At 40.4% G+C, this 17,147-nt stretch overlaps 1 protein-coding gene across 8 annotated transcripts in view; it reads left to right on the top strand.

The window, feature by feature from the left end:
• Nucleotides 1-214: 214 nt before the first annotated feature.
• Nucleotides 215-17,147, top strand: part of FAT1 (FAT atypical cadherin 1) — a 148,612-nt gene continuing 131,679 nt past the window's right edge. For 5 of the 8 annotated variants that reach the window (XM_073341878.1, XM_073341875.1, XM_073341876.1 and 2 more), the window contains exons 1-2: nt 3,457-3,593; nt 13,127-16,408. In XM_073341878.1, the coding sequence (XP_073197979.1) occupies nt 3,587-3,593; nt 13,127-16,408 (3,289 nt within the window). In that variant the 5' untranslated portion in view covers nt 3,457-3,586. Of the gene's footprint in view, nt 763-3,441; nt 3,594-13,126; nt 16,409-17,147 lie in introns of those variants that run through there. The other 3 variants (XM_073341873.1, XM_073341877.1, XR_012158655.1) reach the window with 3 other exon arrangements.

Raw genomic sequence — 17,147 nt, 5'->3', positions numbered from 1 at the left:
GTGGAGGAAGCGCTTTGGAAAAGGGAACGGCAACAGCCCAAACTTCTGCTGCCAAGAGGGCTGGAACCGTGACAGCGGAGCCCGACTCCCGGGCCAGGGGCTTAGACCCGGGACGCATCCCCACTGAGCCCCAGCTCCAGGAAAGGCGGCGGCGCTTCACCCGCTGCCACACACGGGCTCGGGAAACGCTGCGAGCGGTAGTGGGAGAGGGGCTCCGGCTCAGGTGTCTGATAGCGCCTGCTGTGGAGGCAGAGATCCGCCCCCAGGGAGCCGCTGGGGCCGGGGTAGGAGGAAAGGCTGCCGCCGCTGGAGAATCCCTTCAATCCAACGCTTGGAAGAGGGAGGGGACGGCGCTCCAGTGAGCGATGTCCAAGAGCGAGCGAGGGAGAGGAGAGGGAGTGAGTCAGTGATCCGCTGCAGCTCGCTTTCTGCTGCTGCGGAGCCTGCTGCTCAACTCTACCCGCTCTTTGCCTGGACATGTCTTGAAACACTTGGGTCGTTCCGTCCCTCGCCTTTCTCTCTCTCCCCCTCCCCACCCCCTTTCAAGTTTGAAAATCGAATGGGTACACGCCGAAATGCGGCCATCGGGATATGGGCAGGGGCGCTGGATTTGCTGCGCGTTGGACCTGTGCTGAAGAACAGAAGGGTGGCAAAGTTCATACTTTAGACGCTTGACAATTTTTTTTAATTAAACAAAGTGTGCGGGGAATCAACTAAACTAGAGTGGACTTTGGGAGAGAAGTATTAAGTCCAGCTGGTCTGGTGAGTTCTTAGATTTTGTTTTCCCTGGATTTTAAAAAAATATTTAATTGTATTTATGTTGTCCAGTAGCATAAATAGGCTTTAATGAAGTACACACTACTGTGTTTGTCTGGCTAGTGTGTGTGGGTATATACACACACTCCTATGTATACCTATGTTTTGATCCCTCAACAGACACACATCTATTTCCCTCCCTCGATATAGACAAAGATATCTAGATAGTTCAGTCAAAACCTGTACAATACGGAACCAAATTCAGAAGGCTTGTTGCAAAGATGTTCGACTGGGTTTTGCATTATTTTAAAGTGTAACTTGTTTTAGAAATGGTGCCTGTGGAAGAAGAACAAGGAGTCCGGGGCGATGTGTTGTGGTGCAGCGCCCTCTAGCCTGCGCACTGGGTACGGCGGCTCCTTTTCCCCCCACGGCTGCCAAGTTCAGCGTTGTCTGGAGACACAAGGGACCGGGAGGAGCCCCATTGCCCTCTTATCCCGCTGGTCCTTGCTCCAGAGGTGCTCCAGTTCTGTCTAGAACCATAAATGAGGTCGCGGGGTCTTTGCGTCAGGACTTTACAATCATTTCCATCAAGCCACTAAAAAGGCAAACTTGAGATATTTGTGAGTCGATTACTTCTGATCCGGTCCTGAATGTGTGAAGATTTAGTCATAGATCAAGCAGGAATCGTTGGGGCTCCCAGTGCTGCCGCATCGATCGATTGATTTATTTGGCTAGGAAAAAAACGGTGCACGGCGAATGCGTAATAAACGTGCTCCTGTAATCTTCTCTCGCCCTTTGCTTGCTTGCTTCCTGTGGCGATGAACTCCGGTTTCTTCCAGGCAATTAGGTTTCTCAGTGAGTCTGCCGAGTCAGAATTCCCTAAACAAATGCTTGATCGTTATTAAGCGTTTATCATTTATTAATGAATGGCGATCACTCCAAGGAACATTTGGGAGTATTAATCTTTAATGTTATTTACATGTACGTGCCAGGACGATATCATTTCAGCTTTATCCCAAATGGCTATTTCTTTATTGGTAGCATTTACTATTTCAAGGAATGTCTAGGAACTAAATCAAAGGTGTTGGACCTTTTCAAAACCAATGCACCTTATAGCTAACGTGTAGTAGAATTTCGCAAACATTGTAAAAGATAAGACTTCAGGATCCACTCAGGTAACCACATTTTACATCTGGTCATTTATATAAATAATTTGGCCAATCCCACCCATTCCTGTGGTTAAGATTTTCTATCTTAGAGAACAGGGATATGTGTGTGTATGCATATTAGGTTGCACGCTATTATCTACTAAACCGCAAATTGTACACTGTTACTACAAATAAAAGTACCAGCGAGCCCAGGGTTATAATTTCAGGTCAGTGTAAAAGTTCTTTCTTTACATGGAGCAATAGTGTTCTGTCTCGCTGTCCCCGTAGTTGTTTATTTTTTCCCCTTTCCATAACTTGTTAGAGACTTTCATGTACACAGCTACTGAATGATGATAACTGAATTCAGCTGGGAGTCATGAAATACCTGACCTTGGTTTTCCCTCCCCTTCCAAAAAACCCTTTCTGGAGAGCTCCCTATTGAGAACAATCTTTTTGGCTCCCATGATTTAGGTCTCCACTTCTTCTTTTAAACACCCTAAACACTTGTCTCTGAGGTTGAGGGAATAAGCGAAGGGCAAGAGAGATTCTTACACTGAGCCAAATCTTGCTCTCTTCAGTGTAATCACTGTGGTTACTCGTGTGAGTAAGGCGTCCAGGATTTGGTCCGGTGTCGCTTACATTTTGGACTTGATAATCTTTATGCATAAGGTTTTGTTTTGTTTTTGGTGTATCTTTGGACTTCCTTTTAGATATTTACAAATGTCCAGACTACTGTCTGAAGAGTTCTGCTTTTTTCAAGTTTTAAATAAGCCGTCTAATAAAATAACTGTACACAATGGAATGCAAAGCTGTCCTTGTCTCCCAAGTTGGTATTTTTGTCTTTTCCGTCTTCAATTTCTGGCCGGATAATGAGGAGGTTAGTGGTGTTTGGGCTACAGGGCGTAGTATGCATGCCACTTTCCAGAGCTGGAGTTTGCAGAGGTTAGGTTTTCTTACCCAGCTGTGCATACAAGTCCTGGGGAAACACTCCCACTCGTTGCACTGGGAACTTTGTACTGTGTGGTGTGTTATCACTGGAGGAGGTTGATTCGGTTCTAGCCGGATTCCTTTTAGGGTTCGTTGAATAAGCAGGAAACTATAAAGCAATGATGGTCCTGTAAACGAGAGGAGATAAATTTAAATGCCGATTGCAATAATCTCGGACGGTTTGAAACAGCAAACTCTGAAGTTTTTATAACAAAAGAAAAGATCCCCCGTTTTCAGCTTCTAGATTACTAACATCATACCCCGCTCTGCTCGTTTTTTAACTTGCAAATACCAACAGAAATAAGAACAAAAATTAGCAGGGCGAAGGCTGAGTTTTCGCTGCCTCTGCTTTGTTACCGAAAGCTTTTTTTAAGCAAAAACCAGTGAAATGAGTCCTGCCATCGAGGAGAGATAGTGGATCTTTTGATGTGAAGGGTATAATAATTTAGGAGCCAGATGGTTGGGAGCCCTGGAGTCTCTGGAAGTGTGGTTTAGGTTTTCATGCCAGGGAAATTAGTTCCGGAGGGGGGGGGGTGGCAGGCCTGGCCTGCGGAGGAATATAGAAATGCAGAGTGCAGCGGCCCGGGAGAGGGGAGCGGGACGGCGGCGAGGGGAGAAAGAGAAGGAGTGGGGCAGGTCACCATGCGGCGCTGGGCGCCCACGAAGCCCCTCCACACATCTCCTCCCCGCCGGCAATGAGAGGTGAGGGACTGGCGCGCCTGGCTCTGGCGGCCTCTTTGGGGAAACTTTCGGGCGACTTTGAGGCGTGGGGCAGAAGTTTGGGGCTGGGGGCCCGGGAGAAAGGAGCGCAGCCGGCAGGGTGCAGAGCCTGCCGAGCCCGGGCTGCTGTCCGCGGGCTCTGCTCCCGCTGCCCCGCTCGCACGCAGCCCGCAAAGGCTGCAGCCCCCGGCCCCGGAGGGGACTGTGTCCTGGAAGTTGGGCAGGGAGTTTGGGGGCAAGAGGGGGCGTTCGGGGGTGGACGGTGAATGGGAAGGTGCCTGTAGCCCTCCCCCCGCCGCTACCTCCTTCCTGCAAGGTTGATTGCAGCCGCCGCTCACTATCTTGCCTCCCCCGGGGTCGATGAGCATGGTGGGGGCCAGGGGGTGGGTGAGAGGAGACGTGAGGGGAATAGTAAGTCCCTGGAAGTGAGCTTGGAAACAAGAGGCTGGCGCGGCGTTAATGGCCTGGATTCATTTGCTACACAATCAAATCAAAGCCACGATGCAGGGGCGGGGAGCGTGGGGGGAGAAGACCTGGACGAGTTAAACCTGCGCTCACGAGTCTCTTTTCCTGCCTGGCTCCATCAGGCCACGTTATCGCGGAAACGGAGCTGAAAAATGTGAAAGATCTCCCATTCTCATCCCTCCCAGCTATGCTTTAGAGACTTCTTTTTGTGTGGCATGGTGGCTGTTTCTGGTCAGTTCACTATGAAGCTACAGCTTCTCTCGTTTTAATGCTTGTAAAAGGGTCTTGTTATTACGAGTTTAAATGAGCAGAGAAATAGTCAGAGAGTTGGCTGTAATTTTGTCTGCAGGAGTCTATTAAATTACGCCTAGGAAGAGAGGAGGAGATAATTTTGTACCCTGAAGGGAAGGTGTCTGTCTGTACGCATTATGCATTTAATGGCCCATTGTAAACTTAATATCCATGGTAAGCCGACGAAGATTCGCAATGAATAAATATCTCCGGCTGATTTTCCTCTTTGTTTGCGCTTTTGCAATGTATCTACCATTGTTTGTCCCTTGGATTCCTTTGACACGTAAAGAGCAAAGCGTGCACTGAAGAACTCAAGGTTTCTGATTCCTCCCTCTTCTCCCTCCCCCATGTTCTGTTTCTAAAATGCTCGAGCTGAAATTCTTCTTCAGGAGTTTACATTTTGTGTAGCAACCATAATAAATTGTGAAGTTTCACTACCAAAAATGTACTTTTTAAAAAAACAAAAACCCCTTTAGTAAGTTTTCACTTACCATGTATTTATTACAGTTACAAATTTGACACAATAATAAGCATAATGTTAATAATGTCACTTATTTTTAGGGGAATTTCTTAAAAGCTATTATACTGCCCTTGATATCTTTGAATATTAAACTTACGATACATTTTACACAGTTTTAAATTACTGTATTAATAGATGTATGGGAGGGATAGCTACATTCATTTTTTTAATTATTGTGTTCCTTACACTATGCATAAAGCTCTGATTTATATGTGCAGATTTAAATATTGTTTGATTGAAACTTCATCTATTACTACTGTAATGTCTCTTCATTTTAAAAGAGAAGCAATAATGGGTGTCAGTTATGCCAATGGTCTAATAACTTCACTTGAAGAAAAGCTTTATAGGGGCCCAATTCTGCTTCCTTTGAAGGTCAGTGGCAAAACTCCCATTCCCTTCTGTGGAAGAAAGGAGTACAATACTTAAAAGAAAAATCTTAAAAAACAAAGTTGCACTTAAAATGTTACCCCTTTTAGATAAAGTGGTTTGGTCACCAAAAGTTTCAAGATAATCACTTGCTACGTTGAGACTTTCAGGTATTTGATAGTTTTCTGTATATTATAATAAAAAAAGCATTATGTATATTGCACAAGAGATTATATGGTATCTCATTACAATTTTCCCTTGTGAAACTCATCAACAATAATGGCTGATTAAGAGTCTTTTAATGATAGAGTATCATTAAAGCCACTGTTACATATGAATATAAGAAAGTTACAGAGCTGTTTTGGCATAGTAAGCCATTTGAGACACAATAAAGATTAAAGTCTCCTTTTCCTGGAGTGAGGGTTCAGTCCTTCAACCTTTACTCAAGCAAATATCGCTGCTAATGCAAAACTTCTACATTTTCTTTTTGCCTGTTGTGAGTTTCAGAGTATTTGTGCACTACATAGAGTAGTTAGGAAATAGGTCAATTTCAGGGATTTAATAAGCCAAAATGTTTATAGCATATAGGGCTTGTGTTTACCCACAAGTTTAAACTATTATGTTAATCTTCCCAACAATGTGCATTTTCCAAATAACTTTCTGGCTTTAATAAAATAATTCAACTGTAAGCTTTCATCATGTGTTAATTTTTTGAATACAAACCCTTCCCCCCACCCATCCCGGCAAACTAGTCTCGGGATTTTGACCTAAAACTTGACTCACCTTTAAACAGTTACAGTCTAATATGGAAACTTCAGGGCTATAAGCAACTATTCTTTTAAACAGGTAATGCTTAATTGCTGAGAAATGAAAATATATTGGTAGGGTCTACAAACTCATTGTCTTTGTCTCCCTCTTCAGGCTCTGCAGCAAAGGCCTGGTCATGCAAGCTCTTACTCAAATAGCAACTTTTTGAATGAAAAAAGCGTTTGCAGATTCATATCCTAAAAGTTTACAAATTGTACTCACCAGAGCTTTTTTGATGTTGATGTTGATGCATAAAGATGTTTTGGCTTGTTAAGGTAGTATATAAATTAAAGAAGTTGTTAACGTAAGTGTGTGTGTGTATGCATGTATATTTACATTTATCTCTCTCTCTGTATATATCTATATACACACACACATTAGTTCCCACTTATTAAAAATTCATGGGAAAAATCTCAGTAGAACAAAACGCTAGAAACTACTATAGAGCCCAATTTTCATTGGCAGAAGAATGTACTAGAGGCATTTCTTGAGTACACAAAACTCCCATTGAAGTTTCCCTGTAGCTATAGGACAAACTGTGCTAATAAGAAAGACCCTAATCCTGTAGTCACGTATGCATGTCCCACTGAACTCAACTGGATAGTCTTGTGAGTAGATGATGGATGGTATTGTGGTTAAGGTGCTCGACTTAGGGCTCAGGAAATCTATGTTTTAATTCCTGGTTTTTTCATGGTCATTCTATGTGACTTTGGGCATATCTCTCTGTCTTAGTTCCCCACAGAGGTGGGGTGGGAGGGAGGAGAGGGGAGGCATAAGTGGTCACATGCCCCCCAGATTTGCTGCTTGGTTTGTACAGAGCATGGTCTGTAACACTGCTGAAGCTGGCGTCCTTTACTCTGCCCCCACCCCGCCCGCACCCTCCACTATCAGCAGGCACAGGTTATGTCTGGTTCCCCATGTATAAAATGGGGACAATTAAACTTCCTTTAAATGTCTTCCATAGTCCCAAGCTCCTTTGTGTTGGAACTGGCTCTTACTAAAGTAAGTGTGTGTGTGTGGTGCCTAGTACATGGGGGGCCCCAAGCTTGGTTATAGTCTGTAGGCACTAGTGTATAAATAATAGTAAGTTGCATACGTTTGTGAAAGATCGATGCCCAGTTTAATTCAGTGATTTACAGCTATGGTAGTGGTGGAAGCATACTAGCCCTAACTTTTGGCCTAATTTCATTCTTTCTATTGCTGTCTGAATATTTACTAATTTGTCTTAGTATTTTTTCTTATTCAGAGTGATATAGTATCTTTATCAGTTAAGTTTCCTTTTATGTAAGAAAGCTTCCACTACAGAAAAACAATTGCATCATATATTTAAAAATGAAACGCTGAAGAAAAATGTGAATATTAGTTACATAATTTCTTCCAAATAGGAAATCAAAGAATGTCTGGTTATGGCATTTCAGAGGAGTATACTGTGTACTTTTATGAACATGTGGCAATGAAATTTAGTTAAGCAAACTGTTTTGCTATATTTTGAAAATGGATAGAAAATCGTAGACTCGTGATATTTCAGAGATAACATTTTAAGAGTTTAAAATGTAGCTTTGGCTAAAATGTTTCTGGAATGTAGTCATTTTGGCTCACTAAGAATGAGTTATAGGTGATTAAAATACAGCCTGATGTTTTTATAAAGCATTGTATACTACATCACCTGACATCTTTACATTGTTAGATTCCCCCCTCCCCCCCATAATTCTTTTGTCTATAGAATTAACATTATTTCATATCTTTGGGTCTTAATCAAGACATATTACATAGAGGTCTTCAGATAATCCGAGATCTATTATTTAAAATTTCCAATATCTGTCTAAATTATGTCACAAACTAAAAATCCCACATTTAAAACTTCATGTTTTGAGGTACAGAAATATCAATTAGTAATTTTATCTAGGTGGGATATTATTCTGTGTAACTGATAGACATCTCTTGTTCCAGGTTTTAAATCAGCAATTTGCCCAAGCTGCTGTTCAGGGCTGGATTCCTTACTGGCAGCCAGGCAATCATGATTTAAATATTTGTGTACTGTTTAGAAGTGACAGATTCTATATTTGAAGTTCCTATGGAAATTAAGCAATAACTGCTTAAAAGTATAATACAATATTATTAGATGTCACATAATAATGTTGGAGTAGTTAAAATGCTAATGGTGTTTACACTTTTCAGAATTCTGAGTTGAATAGATGTAATGTATTTTCATAAATTCAAGATTCACGTTTTCAGTCAAAGTGAGATGTGAGGAGGACAGGATAATAATGCATTCATCTGTAAACAGACTTCACTTTTCTTTATGAAGGGAATATGATCTTTCAAATTTTGGTACCATATGAACAGCTAGTGGTAAGTTTAAGGTTGGCAGGAGTGTCAAAAGTCAGCAGTGTTATCAGTAATGGAAACACACAGTTGCCAACTTTCACGAGGTAAATAAGCACCCCGACTTTCACAATAAGCCAAAAATCAAGCTAATTCCATTTCAAAACAAGACAGAAACAAGCCAATCCCTAAGAACCCCAACACTCTGTGACTAGTTCCCCTCCCTACCCCGCCCCCCGGCGTGCAGTCTGGGACTTTGGTGGACCCGCTGTACACCCCTCACTCTCTTTCCCCCCCTCCAAAAAAAAAAAGAAAAAGAAAAAGCAACCAGCTACTAGCCAACAAGCCGATTAAGCCAAAAACAAGTGCAATTTCTGCATTTTTTTTTTCGTGGGTTTGGCATGTCTGATTACCTTTCTAAAAAGAAGAATTCCATAATATTATTGAGGGAGGAAAGGGGAAATGTGCATTGTGACACATAATGTAAGCTGTATCAAAGAGTGGTTTCTGAAAGTTTGCTTTTGAATTAAAAAAAACAACCACCACCACCTCAGAATTGGAGGAATTTAAAATATAATCTTAAATGCAAAGACAAATTCAGAGGCAGACTCCTTCCTCGCCCTTTAATTTTAACAAATTGGGCAAACCATACCTTAATGTGAAAATAGCCACAGGATGGTAACAGGAGGGCACAAGAAATTCTGTAAGGGTGAGTTTGTGGAGTTTCCATGAAATCATCCTGTCTGTGGGGAAAGTTTAGGGAGGGCACAGAGGAAGAAGATTCACTAATGCACAGAAAGGGGATTATTAGTGCCATGCATGCATGGTGTGCCCCTCTGTACTGCTGCCATGTGCTTGACCCTGGCTTCTGCTAAAGTTGTTGCCCCTTCTAAGGGGATGGAGACCATAATCATCAAGCCTCAGCTCTGCTTCACTGCTTAGATACTAAGATGATCAGTGCTCCATAAATACGTTAGAGAGATGGATAAGGCATGTGTATAATCTGGACAACTCTTCCACTCCTGTCTATACCGATGAAAAGTGAAACGTGAACAGCTTCAGTGAGGGGTCCGCGACTGTGGAGGTGACAACCCTTCCTATGTTTCTGTGCCACGGAAAGCAGTGCCTGCTTGCAAAAGCAGAGATACAGTTGAGATCCTTGTATAGTCAAAGCACTTTTGTGAGATATGTTTTTGTTTAGTCTCTCGTTGATTGCATTTAAAAAATGGCTTAGTCATTTTATAACATGGCCTTTAGCACAATTTAATGGCCTCTTAAATTGCCCTGAGTTTTAGAATTATTGGAGTAATTTTAGGGTGAAACTGTTCATTTATTTATTTATCTTGTTCAAGTGAATTTATTGCAAATAAAGTCCTGGGGATCCAAGGACACACAACAGGTGACAGCCCAGGTAAAGTGTGCAAGCTTCCTGACAAAGCTGTCATTTGAGGCCCACAAAATCATACCTCCCACCCCAATTTTAAGATAATTTAAGTACCAATTCTAACCTTAGATTTAATTTTTAAAAGGTTGTAGTCTTTTTTGGTTGTGGAAATAGCCTTGCTCGTGTAAACTAATTACTTGGTTTGAAAGATTATCACAGTGATTTTTTTTTCCCCAAACAATTACTGATCATGTTATCAACCATTCCCTCTATGGTTTCATATGGCCACAGGCTTCATGGTCCAAGCCTTAAGTCCCACAGCTTTCAGGGACTTTGAGTAATTGATTCGTGGTTGTGGGTGAGCCATTATCTGGCTGCCTGAATGAGCTCTCTCTCTCTCTCTCTGAGTTGTCATTGTGACATCTAGCCATGAGATGGACTAGCTTAGTTCTTGAGCTAGGTCAGGTGCTTATCAGTGTGTAGGGTAAAAAGGTAGTGGGGATTTGGCCTACTTGTCCTGTTTCAGAAGCCTGCTTAAGGGAGTGGGAACTAGAGGAGGGTGAATCCTTGTGAGGAGAGATGGAAAAAGAAGGCACAATGGGAAGGACTTTGGAAAGAGACAACAGGAGGGGGCTGAAGCCACGCTAGAAGCAAGGACTGGAGGGAGGGAGAAGAGAGAGATAATAGAATTCAGGAGGAGGGGAGGATCACAGGAAGAAGAACAATGGAAGAGCACAGTGAAGAGTCAGTGTGACACTGGAGAATGGGTGAAAATAGGAAAGACCATGTATGGTAGGTAATGAATTAAGAGAATACCAAACAAGAGAGAATAGTCAAACATAGGAGAAAAAAATAGGATAACGGAATTGAAGAAGGGATTAAAAAAAACAAAAGATTTAAAATACCTGGGTTAGTGAATTTTGTGTAATTTATGTGTTTGTTTTTTTTTTTGGTGTTTTCTTGGCAGATGTCCTATGTAATAGCCTATATTTTATGGGGAAGGAAACGGAGCTCCCAAAGCCTCAGGTTACCTGGAGTGTGGTCCACTGCAAACATCTCCAAACTATCTGTTGTGGTTCTTTTACCATATTCAGCATTGTGGCATCTGAATACCTTTGTAAAATCTAAATTAACCACACAAGGATCTCTGTCCATCTCGTCTTTTGTCAGAAAAACTATATATTTATTTTTTGCTAGCAATTATTACTGTAGGATAGGGATGTCAAAGAAGAGGGTTTTAACATTTTGATCTGACAGTTTTGAGGTGATTCTGACATCTGTTGGGGGTAAGTTTCATATTCATGGGCCAGCTGCAGAGCAAATTCTGCCTCCTGAGCCCTAGAGTCTTGCTCTTGTGGTTGATGGTTCCGTTCTTCCAGTGTAAACTGGCTGTTTTATGAGGTTATATGCATGCTATATGAGGAAGAATCTCTGCTAATGTGGGCCATTCCTTTAGAGGGCTTTGAAGAGAATGACAAAAGCCTTGAACTTGATTCTCTATTCATTAGTATTCAGAGGACTGGAGTGATGTGGTCTCACCATTCTTTTTTGCTGAATAATCAAGGCTGCTACTTTTTAATTTTTTTTTTTTTTTTACGGTTGGTGACTTAATTCCAACAATGCATTGCATTGCAGTGATGAAGCATGGAGGCCATGAATGTGAAGATGTCTGTGGTTAACTTTGAATCTTTTAGGATGGGGAACACACACTGGTCCTGCTGCAGGTGGCAGAGTCGATTCCTTATCTATTGATATTTGGGTATCTAATAACATTACAGAGTCCACAAAGACCTTTAGAATGACCATCATAGTGGTATGAGGGCAAACATTCCTAGTGAAAGGTGGTGCTATAGTAGTTGTGAGGTCCTCAAAGTGCTTCCCTCTCATCACAATTTGTCCTGGATTGAAATGTTGGCAATTATGCATCAACACGTTTACAATATTGGGCTCTCCTGCTGGTGCAGAAAAGAAAGCTAATGGTGACTTGAAGATTCTGCCCATGTCCATTAAATATGGGGAATGTCAAAAAAAAGTTTGGAGAGGTCCTTTAAGAAAGGTAATTTTAATGGCCTTCCCAAATTTTTTGGGCCAGTCCTCCTTTCTTCCTTTATAACATTTGTTTGCCTCAACTTTGTTTTGATGGGGATAGATCTAAGGGTAAGAAAGTAATTCATTCCCTCCGCATGCTGAATCCTCATCTTCTCCAATTTAGTGTTAATTGGGAAAGTATTCATTGTGGTGTGCACTGCCACCTGCTCAAGATGCAATATACGGACAGTCCCTGTCCCAGAAAGCTTGTAAAGTAACTAAAACAGACCTAGAACAGAGTGGTTGCACTCGGAAGTCCAGAGGAGTGAATGATTACACTCTTAACATAGTCTCAGTCCAATTCTTAGAATATCTTTTGACAGCCATTGAACAGCCTAAATTAGAAGGCATGAGAATGACTTTCTGTCACTATTGTACCAATGCCACATGTGACCCAGTAACCTGAAGTGAAAGGTTCGGTAGTCTGTTATGAAGCACTGGGGTCATCCAGACACCACTAATTTTTTATTTATAAAACAAGTCAATAACACATGGCCTATAATGGTGACATTTCAAAGACTATTTTTAGTATGGTATAATCTTAATAACAATTGCGGCAGCTAATCATTGTCTGCTTTTTATTTGGGCTTGAATGAGAAATGTTTGTTACATGTGGAGGAATTTTATTCATATGGATAAAGAAAGTGCACAACTGAAGCCATTACTAGGCCACTAGTTTTAAGGTCAAGATGTGAGAAATACAGCATTAATAAGCTATATGACAAAGCATATTAACTTTGGGTAGCTATGGGTATAGTTATATTAAATGAATACTTTCCAAATTGATTTTCAAATTACAATAAATGAAAGCCCTTTAAGTAAAAAATTAGGGTAGTCTTAAATTTAGTGTTATATAGCCAAACTTAATATTTGCAAGAAAATTCAAACTGAAGTTATTAGATTTCTTTAGTAGTTGCTTTCAGATGGTCCTTTCAAGACAGAGTAAAAAACTGTGTAATTAACCTTGGCTTTTAATTTATTAATCCTTCCATGGTATAGCGGTATTCCCTATTTTTCTGGTTTATGAACTTCCATCATTCAAGTGTTACATTTTTAAGATTTTTATTATCTGACTACCTTTAAATAGTCTGAAACATATGGAAACTTTATTGAGAGATCATAATCTAGTCATGTTACTTTTAGCCACATTAGAGATGTAAGACTTTAACTAAATCCTTTGTATTTTAAATCACATAATTAATCAAAATTAAAATGACACGTCAGTAATTTTTGCAAAGCCTCAGTTAATGATTCTTTATTTTGTTTCAGGGATTTTGATAATTGACACCATGGGGAGACCCTTGACCATGCTGCTGTTGCTGCTGGTGCAGCATTTTGGAAACTGTGAAGGAAATCAAAGACCATATCATACTTCATCCGTGCAATTTACACAAGTCCAGTACAATGCCACGGTGTATGAAAATTCTGCAGCCAAGACTTATATTGAGCAGCCAGTAAAAATGGGCATTTACCTTGCAAATCCACTGTGGGATATAAGATACAAAATTATTTCTGGTGACAATGAAAACTTGTTCAAAGCTGAAGAGTATATTCTTGGAAACTTTTGCTTTTTGAGAATACGGACCAAGGGAGGAAATACAGCTATTCTTAACAGAGAGGTGAAAGACCATTACATATTGACTGTAAAAGCAGTTGAAAAGAATACTAATGCTGAAGCACGCACACAGGTCAGGGTGCAGATACTGGATACAAATGACTTAAGACCCTTGTTTTCTCCAACATCGTACAGTGTTTCTTTGCCTGAAAATACAGCAATAAGGACCAGCATTGCAAGAGTAAGTGCAACAGATGCAGATATTGGAACCAATGGAGAATTTTACTACAGTTTTAAAGAAAGAACAGATATGTTTGCTATACATCCAACAAGTGGTGCAGTGGTTCTAACTGGAAGACTCGACTATGCAGAAACTAAGCTTTATGAGCTGGAAATCCTCGCAGTGGATCGTGGAATGAAATTGTACGGCAGCAGCGGTATTAGCAGCATGGCAAGGCTAACTGTTCACGTAGAGCAAGCAAATGAATATGCTCCTGTTATTACAGCTGCTGTATTGGCTCCTTCAGAATTGGACAAGGATCCAACATATGCAATTGTAACGGTTGAGGACCTTGATCAGGGTTCAAATGGAGAAATAGCATCATTAAGTATTGTGGCTGGTGACCCACTTCAGCAGTTCAAAACGGTGAGGTCTGTTCCAGGAGGTAAAGAATATAAAATCAAAGCTGTCGGCCACATTGATTGGGAGAGCCAACCTTTTGGATATAATCTGACTCTTCAGGCTAAAGATAAAGGAAATCCTTCACAGTTTTCTTCTGTAAAAGTTATTCATGTGACATCTCCACTGTTTAAGTCTGGACCGGTCAGATTTGAAAAAGATGTGTACAGAGCAGAGATAAGTGAATTTTCCCCTCCAAACACTCCTGTGATAATGGTAAAAGCTTTACCTAGTTATTCCCAATTAAAATATACTTTTAAAAATGCACCAGGCAAAGTCAGATTCAACTTAAACCCGCACACAGGTCTTATTACCACTTTAGAACCAATAAAAGCACAATATGCATCCCATTTTGAACTTGAAGTCATGACAAGTGACAGAAAAGCCTCTGCAAAAGTGTTGATTAAAGTAAAAGACACAAACAGTAATCCCCCTGAATTTACTCAGACATCATATGAAGCTTCCTTCGATGAAAATGTGCCAGTTGGTACTAGTGTCTTGAGTGTGAATGCAAAAGATCTTGATGAGGGTGAGAATGGTTATGTGACGTATAGCATTGCAAACTTGAATCCTTTACCATTTGTGATTAACCATTTCAATGGTATTATCAGTACCACAGAAGACATGGATTATGAATTGATGCCAAGGGTTTACAATTTAAGGATTCGAGCATCTGATTGGGGCATACCATATCGTCGAGAAGTTGAAGTTCCCGTTACTATTATTTTAAATAATTTGAACGATAACACACCACTATTTGAGAAAATAAATTGTGAGGGAACAATCCTTAGGGATCTTGGTGTTGGAGAACAAATTACTACTGTATCTGCTATTGATGCTGATGAGCTCCAGTTGGTGAGATACCAGATTGAATCTGGAAATGAATTAGATTTATTTATCTTAAATCCAAACTCTGGGGTGCTTTCCCTGAAGCAATCTCTAATAGATGGTTTAGGTGCTAAAGTATCTTTTCATAGTCTGAGAATTACAGCTACAGATGGTGAGAACTTTGCAGTACCATTATATATCAACATAACTGTAGCTGCCAGTCGTAAACCAGTAAACTTGCAATGTGAAGAGACTGGTGTAGCCAAAATGCTGGCAGAGAAATTACTGCAGGCAACTAAGCTGCACTCTCATGGTGAGGTTGAGGATGCTTTCTTTGATACTCACTCTATGAATCTACATGCACCTCAGTTTCGAAGTACTCTTTCAAGCAGTGTTGAAGTAAAGGAAAACCTGCCTGTGGGTTCCAGCATAATACTTATGAATGCCACTGATCTTGACACTGGCTTCAATGGAAAACTAGTTTATGCTATCTCTGGAGGTAATAATGATAGTAGTTTTACTGTGGATTTGGAAACAGGAATGTTAAAGGTTTTATCTCCCCTTGATCGAGAAGTAAAAGATAAATACACTCTGAATATTACTGTGTATGATCTGGGAATACCACAAAAGTCTGCGTGGCATCTTTTAGATATCAAAATTTTGGATGCCAATGATAACAGACCAGAGTTTTTACAGGACAGCTATTTTGTTGAAGTGAGTGAAAACAAGGAGCTGAACAGCGAAATCATTCAGATTGAAGCCACAGATAAAGATTTGGGATCCAATGGGGAAGTGAAATATTCTCTTCTTACAGATACAGACATGTTCGCTATTGACAGTACGACAGGTGTTGTGCACGTTGTAGGGGCTTTGGATCGTGAAATCCAGCACGTGCATTTCCTGAAAATAGAAGCCAGGGACCAGCCAAATGAAGAACCTCAGTTGTTTTCCACTGTACTTTTGAAAGTGTCTTTAGAAGATGTCAATGACAATCCTCCTAAATTTATTCCATTGAATTATCATGTGAAAATTCGAGAGGACCTTCCAGAAGGAACTATTATCACATGGCTGGAAGCGTATGATCCTGATGTGGGCCAGTCAAGTCAAATACGATACAGCCTTTTAGATAGTGGAGATGGAACCTTTGATGTAGATAAATTGAGTGGAGCAATACGTATTGTACAAAGACTGGATTTTGAAAGGAGACAAGTTTATAACCTAACTGTACGGGCCAAGGACAAAGGAAAGCCGATTTCATTATCTTCTACCTGTTACGTTGAGGTTGAGGTAGTTGATGTAAATGAAAATTTGCACCCTCCACGGTTTTCCAGCTTTGTGGATAAGGGTTTTGTAAAAGAAGATGTCCCTATTGGTTCATCTGTGATGACAGTGACTGCCTATGATGAGGATGCAGGAAGAGATGGAGAGATTAGGTATTCAATCAGAGATGGATCTGGTGTTGGCATTTTCAGAATAGATGAAGAAAAAGGTAAGAATTTTGTCAGCATCTTAATTCACTTATTCTGTTTCCAGTATTTCAAACAAACAAAAAAAACACCAAACCTAAAGCACTAACAGTAATAAGAATGTGTTTTTACATTATTTTATTAAACATTTCTTATATATAATTTATTCACAGTTTTAGTGGATGCACAGTGTTAGGAAGTGAAACAAAGTGAAAATGTTTGCTAAAGTTACATTTTTCCTACTTGGATTAAATTTTTACAGCACATATAATAAATTGGTCTCAAAACCTCTCCCACATGAGCACCAAAAGGAATATTACATGGGACCCAGATTGTGGAGCTCTTACGTTGTTGAGAACTTACTCATGTGAATAGTTCCATAAGTGATGACTCATCAGAATGCCACAGTCTGGCCTTAGGGAAAGAGTGGAAGCTTTAACTCTGGAATTTTCTTGCTTTTTTTCTCTTTGTTAGAGAAGCTATATTCAAAGGATAGCAATGATATATCTGTGATGATTATATTTGCTGCTTTGGGTAAATTTATTGATAGCTTTCTCTGTTCACCTTAACAATAGTAACTGTATATTTTTGGTGAACAAACAGAAATAAACTTCTTCCAAACAGAATATAAATACATTTGCAGTTTGTTAAATATCATGGTGATAAAGGATCTATACATGCATTGGTATAACAGATTTAGAGGAGTTGCTTTGTTGTGTCGGTGATTCATAGGTTAAGAACTGCTGTAGGCATTTTATTCCA

This window comes from Lepidochelys kempii, chromosome 4 (assembly GCF_965140265.1).
Source record: "Lepidochelys kempii isolate rLepKem1 chromosome 4, rLepKem1.hap2, whole genome shotgun sequence".
Taxonomy (NCBI): Eukaryota; Metazoa; Chordata; order Testudines; family Cheloniidae; genus Lepidochelys; species Lepidochelys kempii.
The sequence above is the reverse complement of the archived record's forward strand: the minus strand, read 5'-3'. Positions and strand labels throughout refer to the sequence as shown.